The sequence below is a fragment of the Nothoprocta perdicaria genome, unplaced genomic scaffold, assembly GCF_003342845.1.
Source record: "Nothoprocta perdicaria isolate Ctin4 unplaced genomic scaffold, notPer1 scaffold_66, whole genome shotgun sequence".
NCBI classification, from domain to species: domain Eukaryota; kingdom Metazoa; phylum Chordata; class Aves; order Tinamiformes; family Tinamidae; genus Nothoprocta; species Nothoprocta perdicaria.
The window spans coordinates 201,003-208,991 of record NW_020455932.1 but is presented as its reverse complement, the minus strand read 5'-3'; the positions used below and the strand labels follow the sequence as shown (position 1 = coordinate 208,991).

The window sequence follows — 7,989 nt, the reverse complement described above, 5'->3', positions numbered from 1 at the left end:
ATGGATGGCAGCGCTGCTGCCAGGCTGGCGGCCGCGGCTCCTGGCAACCCGCTGCTCTCTGCGGCGTGACGCCCGGCCGGAGCACTCCGGGCTTGTCTGGAAACCGCGCTGGGAAGCGACGGGAACAGGCGCGTCGGACGCCGGGATGGGATGAGGGGAAGGAGAGGCCCTTGAGCATGCGGAGGGGGCTGAAGGCAGCCCTAAACCTGCTGCTTTTGGGGCTCCTGGGTGGGATTTGAGGGGGTTTGTTGGGTTTTGGTGTTTTCTGCCTTGGGCCCCGGGACACAGCACAGCGGGACATGCTCCACACGAGCATCCAAGGGAGCATCCGTGCGGAGCCGGGACCCACGCACATCCTGATGCACCCAGCAGCACTGCCCCAGTGGACTTGCTCCAGACATGACCCATCCCGGCCTTCCTGTTTTCGGGAAGGGAAGTTTCTCTGTGCTTGGGTCCTTCCTTTCCCTGGAAGCTCGCGGCTCCTTGGCAGCCGCCTCCGAGCTCCCGCGTTAATGAGTAACCTGGCGCTCACAGCCCGTGCTGGGCATCGCCGCTGGCGCGGGAGCTCCCGCCGGGGCGGCCCTGCACAGGAGCGACCCGATTTCCAAGGAACTCGTGCGAGCTCCTCGCGGCCAGGCTGTGGAGCAGCGATTTCCTCGGCAGCGGCCGGGGAAGGAAGCGGGGTGGGAGCAGGGCCGGGAGAAGCCCCTGAAGCCGGGGCGGGTGCTGGGAGGTGGCAGGGGGGCCGGGAGCGCGCGGAGCCGTTTCGGGGAACAGGACAGGTTTGTTTGTCCTTCGCCATCCCCTTGGAAGGGAAAAGCTGCGTGCCGGCTCCGACACTGGCCCGGGGTCACGGATACATTTCCTAGCACCTTCTGCCGTGATCCGTGTGCATCCTCTTCTGACACACTTCTCCCCATGGCATGGATCTACTTGTTCAGACTCTGGGGTTTGCTGCTGCCCTGGGGGGATTCTCTGGTGCCTAATAAGGGTTGTGCTGCCCTGTCTAGTGCTATTGGGATCCCCATCACCGCTTGGCTCTCTGTTTCTCCAAGCCCTGTGGGCGCTCGTGGCTCTGGGGCCGCTCGGGGACGTGGGTTTCACGCTGCCGGGGCCACCATCTCCGCCAGGCCGGTGCCGACGTGTCCCGCACGGCCCCGGGGCCGCGGTGGCGGCTGCGCGGGCGGCGCTCACGGTGCCGGGCCTTGTGTTTCAGCACGGGGAGCAGCGACCCGTACTGCATCGTGAAGATCGACAACGAGCCCATCGTCAGGTGAGCGGCCCCGCTCTGCTCCCCATTCTGGAGCCCGGGGTGGAAAAACACTGGCTCCAGTCCACAGACTTCCCCTCTTCCCTCTCCTGATCCCCACGGGGCCCAGGCCTGGCGGGATATGCCCACGTGCCAGTTGCTCTGCGGGTTTCCTGCGTTCTCCCCCACTCTGAGCACTGGTTTTTGGCACCGTTGGCGTGGGGGGCGAGAGCCCTGTGCCCCTGCCAGCGCTGCCGCCCGCCCCGCAGGACGGCCACGGTGTGGAAAACGCTGTCCCCGTTCTGGGGCGAGGAGTACGAGGTGCGTCTGCAGCCCAGCTTTCACTGCGTCTCCTTCTACGTCATGGATGAGGATGCACTCAGGTAGGGGCACATCGCTGCCATGACGGCGACCGGGTGCTCCGAGCGTTACCGCAGGGAAAGGCGGGCTGCCTAACCCCATAGTAGACACTGGAGAATCCCCATGTCAGCTACAGGTTGCGCTGGGTGGCCGGAGGGGTGCCTGGGCTGTGGGGCAGAGGCGGGTGAGGTGTCGTGGTGCGGTTGTGCATCATGTACCCCGCCAAAAGCTCCCCGCTCTTGGGGGCTGCCGGTGTCCGTGCGCCCGGCCGCGCCGCTGAGCGGCCCCCGCTTCGTTTTGCAGCCGCGACGACGTTATCGGGAAGGTCAGCATCACCCGGGACACGCTGGCCGAGCACCCCAAGGGTAGGAGCCCCCGCGGCGCGCTGGGGAGCCCCCCGAAAGCAAGGGCAGGTGGCAGCCCCCCCTTGGCGAGGGAGGACCGGGGGCAGCGGTGGGGAGGAGAAGACCCCGGGCGCGCGGCGGGACGGTGCCCCGGTGCCCGCAGGCTTCAGCGGCTGGCTGAGCCTCAGCGAGGTGGACCCCGACGAGGAGGTGCAGGGCGAGATCCACCTGCGCGTGGAGGTGCTGCCCGGCGAGGCCGCCCGGCGCCTCTGCTGCACCGTGCTCGAGGCCAGGTGAGCCCGGCGGGCGCGAGCGGCCACAAAACGCAGCCCAGGGCACTGCTCGTGTCCCCTGGCTGTGCTCCGAGGAGACCCCAGGGTGCCCACCCTGCTTCCCGGCTCTTCTCCGCAGGGATTTGGCCCAGAAAGACCGGAACGGAGCCTCCGACCCCTTCGTCAGGGTGCGCTACAACGGGAAGACGCAGGAGAGCGCCGTGAGTGGGGGCTGCTCCCAGCGCAGAGGTTTCCTTTGGAATCTGGGCGTCCCAAAGACAAGGGCTGGGCACAGCCGTGTTGCTAGCAGGGCTCTACGTTAGTCTGGCTGCGCTGCCAAGAGCCGAGTGGTTGCTTCCAAGAATCAGGAGGTTTCCAAGAATCAGGAGGTTTCCAAGAATCAGGAGGTTTCCAAGAATCAGGATTTTGAAGCCCTTTAATGGGAAATTCCGGTTTGTTTTCCTAAACTGCCTTTAGCAGTGCAGAGAAAATTCTCTAAATGTTGGGAGAGACACAATGGCCATCAAATGTGTTTTCCTGGGAGCTGGGCACCCAGCAAGTCATGGGCTACTGGGAGGCCAGTTAGGACACGGAGCTGCCTGGGTGGCACCGGCCAAGCTGGATTTCATTTCATGCCAAAGCTGGGAATCCCAGGGATGCAGAGGCCACTCCACAGCACCAGCGAGGGGAGGCTGAAGCTGCTGCCTTTTCCCACTGCTGCAGGTGGTGAAGAAATCCTGCTACCCGCGCTGGAATGAGACCTTCGAGTTCGAGGTGGCTGAGGGCGCCGCGGGGCAGCTGTGCGTGGAGGTGTGGGACTGGGACCTGGTCAGCCGGAATGACTTCCTGGGCAAGGTGAGCGCTCCGGGAGCCCTTTCCCTGGGCCTTTGGATGGAAGGAAAAACAGCGCAGGCCCTTGTTGCTGCTGCAGGCTGGGACTGAGCCCGTTTTGAGATGCAGCAAGAGGCAGTTTGGGTGCAAAGATGCCAGCAAAGCCCTGTACTTTCACCAGCCTCAGTTTCCCAAATCCATAAGAGGGAAGTTTTCTTCCTCGCTGGCCCGTGGGGATTTGCTAGCGCTCTCAGCTGGGAGTCGGGCACTTTTTGCAGGGGGATGCAGCCCAGCACAGCCCCCGAGCTGGCCGGGGTGCAGGGGGACAGGGGGGTGTCCCGCTCTCCCAGCCGGCTGCCCGGCCTCTGCTCCCGTTCCAGGTGGTGTTGGATGTGCCGGCGCTGCGGGCGCTCCAGCCGGGGGAAGGCTGGTTCCGGCTGCAGCCGGACAACTCCAAGCCGAGGGAGGCCGAGTGAGTCTCAGTGCCGTGACAAGGGGCCGCAGGTGGCAGGACGCCCTTCCCATTGCAAGGAAGCGCCCTTCATTCCCAGCAAAGCTGGAAAGCTGATTCCTGGGAAAAACCTTTCACTCCGGGAACCTGGGAAAAAAAAAACCTTTCACTCCGGGAACCTGGGAAAAAAACCTTCCACTCGGAGGCCGGGAGTGGGCAGGGCAAGTGCTCGACCTGCCCCCTGAGGACCTGGAGGGCTGGGATGTTGGGTGCCCCTGCTCAGGGGTGCCCCTCCATCCCGCCCTCGCCCCGTCGCAGGGGCAGCCTGGGCGCCCTGCAGCTGCAGGTGCGGCTGCGGGACGAGACGGTGCTGCCCTCCAGCTGCTACCAGCCCTTGGTCCAGCTGCTGTGCCAGGAGGTGCGGGCGGGACCGCAGGTGAGCGCTGCCCCGTCCGCATCTCTCCTCGCTGGGCGGTTGTTACCACGGCGGGGGGATCTGCTTCCCTGGTGCCCTCATATCTTCATCCCGGTCGCCACCAGGAGGGCGGAGTGTCCCTGATCACCCTGCTCGACGAAACCACCACGGCCGAGTGCCGGCAGGAGGTGGCCCTCAGCCTCGTCAAGCTCTTCCTAGGCCAGGGGCTGGCCAAGGAGCTCCTGGATCTGCTCTTTGAGCTGGAACTGGCCAAGCCCTGTAAGGCTGGGACGTGTGTGACACTGGGTGACGTGTGTCCGTGGCGTCCCCAGCGCGGGACCGTCTCTCTGGCGTTTTGCAGGCGAGCCCAACACTCTCTTCCGGAGCAACTCCCTGGCCTCCAAGTCGATGGAGTCCTTCCTCAAGGTGCCATGTGGTGCCCATGGCAGGGGCATGAGCTTCCCCGGGCTATATTCTACCCACAGTGGGATCCTGATGGGAAATTTGGGCCAAATCCTGGTATTTTCAGGTTGTCCCAGCTCCCTGCAGTCCCTGCTGGAGCTAGTGTCCTGGGGAGGGGGGCTGGATCTGGCAGGAGGGATGTCCATAGAGATCCACATCCCTGTCCCACATATACCAGAAGGTAGCTGGAGACACCATAGGAAGAAAGGCACAAAGTCTAGGAGGCTCCTAGCCGGGGAATTTGAGATGTCCACAGTGGTTGCTGCCCACGGAGCGGTGTCACCGTGTCACCTGCGCGGTGCCCCGCGCTGTCGCTCGCCAGGTGGCTGGGATGCAGTACCTGCACGCCGTCCTCGCGCCCACCATCAACCGCGTGTTTGAGGAGAAGAAGTACGTGGAGCTGGACCCCAGCAAGGTGGAGATCAAGGACGTCGGGTAAGGGCGGGATGCGGATAGCGGGATGCGGCCGGTGGGATGCGGATAGCGGGATGCAGCCGGCGGGATGTGGATAGCAGGATGCAGCCATTGGGATGCGGATAGTGGGATGTGACCAGCAGGATGCGGATAGCAGGATGCAGCCGGCTGGATGCGGATAGCGGGATGCAGCCGGGGAGTGCAGATAGTGGGATGCGGATAGGGGGATACGGATAGCGGGATGCGGCCGGTGGGATGCGGATAGCGGGATGTGGCTGGTGGGATGCAGATAGCAGGATGCAGCCAGTAGGATGCGGCCAGTGGGAGGTGGATAGCGGGATGCAACCGGCAGGATGCGGCTGGCGGGATGCAAATAGGGGGATGCGGCTGGTGGGATGTGACTGGTGGGATGCGGATAGTGAGATGCGGATAGCGGGATGCGGCCGGCGGGATGCGGGGCTGACGCGGGCCCTGCCGGCAGCTGCTCGGGGCTGCACCGCGTGCAGACGGAGGGCGAGGTGATCGAGCAGAGCTGCCAGCACCTGCAGTCCTACCTGGGCGAGCTGCTGGCCGCCATGGGCAGGTCGGCGCCAGGCTGCCCCGCCGTCGTCCGCGGCGCCTTCCGACAGCTCTTCCGGCGCGTGGGGCAGCGCTTCCCCGAGCAGCAGCACCAGGTCGGTGCGTGGGCAGTGCGGGGAAGGGGGGTAGCGGGTGGCAGCCGCTTCCCGGCACCGCGGGCGTCCCGCCTCGGCAGGGGGACGGTGCGTGTGCCGGGACGGAGCCTGGGGACGGCAGGGGCAGCGCGGAGCTGCAGCCACCACGAGGCCTCGTCACGCAGGCTCGAGAGTGAAAAACAATTTCCAATTTGTTTTGTGACAAACAGTTTCCAATTTGTTTGGAAATTGGGGAACTTTTCCTGGAGACCGGCAGGGGTCGGGGATTGCAGACATCGCCCCATGGCTTGGGTCATGGCTTTACAAGGCTCTTCTGGCCCTTGTCACCACGATTCCTCTCCCACCCTTGTCACAGCTGCATCCCACATAAATAAGTTTGGGATTGCCTCTCATTCCATGGATCCAGCTGCCATGGCCTCCCCAGGGCATGAGGGAAGGAGCCCAGGGAATAAACCCACGTGCCCTGTGCCTGGGGGAGGACGTCCCCACGTGTGTCAGTGACTCACACCGTGTCGCCCGTCCCGTGTGTGTCTTGTGCCCTCCCGTGTGTCCCGTGCCCTGCAGAACGTCAAGTTCATCGCGGTCACCAGCTTCCTCTGCCTCCGCTTCTTCTCGCCGGCCATCATGACGCCCAAGCTCTTCCACCTGCGGGAGAAGCACGCGGACGCGCGCACCAGCCGCACGCTGCTGCTGCTGGCCAAGGTGGGACGGGGGGGACGCTGCTGGGGGACGAGGGGCCCGTGGCGGGGGTCCTGGTGCCAGGGCGCTGGCCGAGCCCGCGGCGCCGAGCCCGCCGTTCCCCGCGGCTCCAGGCCGTGCAGATCGTGGGCAACATGGAGGCGGCGGCGGGGCGGGCCAAGGAGGCCTGGCTGGCGCCGCTGCAGCCCGCGCTGCAGCGCGGCGTCGCCCGCATGAAGGCCTTCATCGCCGAGCTGGTGGGCCTGGAGGAGGAGCAAGGTGAGGGGGGTCTGTGGGCAAGGGGGTGCCCTGCAGGACCCCCCTCCCGACAGGGCCGTCCCTGCTAGATGTGGAGGAGCCCGGCGCCCTCGCCCTGCAAACGCTGGTCATCAGGGAGGGCCCGCTCTTCATGCACAAGACCAAGGCCAAGGGGCCGCTGCTCTCCTCCTCCTCCAAGAAGCTGCACTTCTCCCTCACCAGCGAGGCCCTCAGCTTTGCCAAGACCCCCGGCTCCAAGGTACGGGGGGACATCATGGGGGGGACACTGTTGCTTGGGGAAAGGTGCCGGTGGAGCCCCGGGCCATCTCCAGCAGCTTGGGCTGCAGGACACGGGGCTCTGCAGCCCATGGTGGCCGAGGCTGGTGATGGAGACGCGGCCGTGCCCCATGGCTCAGTCCCCGGGGCCGCAGCACGGAGCCGAGCGCCACTTTCTCCTCCATCCTGCAGCAGCAGAGCGGCTCCATCGCGCTCTCCCGCATCCGGGCGGCCGAGAAGGTGGAGGAGAAGAGCTTCGGCAGCTCCCACGTCATGCAGATCGTCTACGTGGACGAGGCGGGGCGGCCGGACACCGCGTACCTGCAGTGCAAGGTGGGCGGCACGGGGTGGGGGCGCAGGGCCAGCGCGCGCCCGTGTCCCCTCACTGCCCCGTCCCCTCGTGCCCTGTCCCGCAGTGTGTCAACGAGCTCAACCAGTGGCTCTCGGCGCTGCGCAAGGCCTGCGCCAACAACCCCGAGCTGCTCGGCTCCTACCACCCCGGCGTCTTCCGCGGGGACAAGTGGAGCTGCTGTCACCAGCGGGACAGGGCGGGTATGGCGGGTACGGCGGGTACGGCGGCGCGCGGCGGCGGCGGCCACGGCCGGCTCGCTCCGCAGGGCTGGGCTGCGGCGCCGCGCGCCACGGCCTCACGCTGCGCGACTGGAGCGACCCGCTGGAGCCCGACGTGGAGGCGCAGCGCCTGTTCTGCCACCTGCACGGCCTGCGCGGTGCCATGCGGTGCGTGGGGGCCGCCGTGGGGCAGGGGCACCAGCACGGGGCGGGGGGACTGCCATTGGGGACCCAGGGGTGGAAACTGCCACAGGACATGGGGACCACCATGGGGCGAGGGGACCCCCACAGGGCAGGGGAGGCAGCCATGGGGCAGGAGGGCCAGCCGGGTACCCCCCTCACATCTCCCATCCCGCTCCTATCTCCCTTCCTCTCCCGTCCCCCTCCTGTCCCTGCCCCTATCCCTCTCCTGTCCCCTTCCTGTCCATCTTCCGTCTCCCTCTCCCTGCCTCTCCCGTCCCCCTCCCTTTCACATCCCCCTACCTTCTCCTGTCTCCTTACCCTTTCCCGTCTCCCTCCCTTTCACGTCCCCTACCCTCTCCCGTCTCCCTCCCTCTCGCGCAGGGAGAAGTGCCGGGAGCTGCTGCAGGCCCAGGACACCGCCAATGGCTCCCGGAGCTGTCCCTGCCCCCAAGGCAGCGCGGCGGCCGCCGGCGGGCACGAGGGGCCGGGGACACCGGGGGACGCCGAGCCGCGCAGCCCCCCGTGCCCGGCCGAGCCGGCGGGGCTGGCGCG

At 66.5% G+C, this 7,989-nt stretch overlaps 1 protein-coding gene across 1 annotated transcript in view; it reads left to right on the top strand.

Moving 5' to 3' along the window:
* The window catches only part of LOC112956653 (ras GTPase-activating protein 4-like), a 9,562-nt gene continuing 1,573 nt past the window's right edge, over positions 1-7,989 (top strand). The window contains exons 1-20 of the mRNA XM_026050140.1: positions 1-65; positions 1,217-1,273; positions 1,519-1,632; positions 1,913-1,974; positions 2,117-2,246; positions 2,365-2,446; positions 2,949-3,080; positions 3,437-3,528; positions 3,826-3,943; positions 4,048-4,201; positions 4,284-4,348; positions 4,707-4,819; positions 5,280-5,472; positions 6,037-6,174; positions 6,285-6,429; positions 6,498-6,667; positions 6,880-7,017; positions 7,101-7,236; positions 7,302-7,422; positions 7,819-7,959. Of these exons, the coding sequence (XP_025905925.1) occupies positions 1-65; positions 1,217-1,273; positions 1,519-1,632; positions 1,913-1,974; positions 2,117-2,246; positions 2,365-2,446; positions 2,949-3,080; positions 3,437-3,528; positions 3,826-3,943; positions 4,048-4,201; positions 4,284-4,348; positions 4,707-4,819; positions 5,280-5,472; positions 6,037-6,174; positions 6,285-6,429; positions 6,498-6,667; positions 6,880-7,017; positions 7,101-7,236; positions 7,302-7,422; positions 7,819-7,959 (2,366 nt within the window). The remainder of the gene's footprint in view (positions 66-1,216; positions 1,274-1,518; positions 1,633-1,912; positions 1,975-2,116; positions 2,247-2,364; positions 2,447-2,948; positions 3,081-3,436; positions 3,529-3,825; positions 3,944-4,047; positions 4,202-4,283; positions 4,349-4,706; positions 4,820-5,279; positions 5,473-6,036; positions 6,175-6,284; positions 6,430-6,497; positions 6,668-6,879; positions 7,018-7,100; positions 7,237-7,301; positions 7,423-7,818; positions 7,960-7,989) is intronic.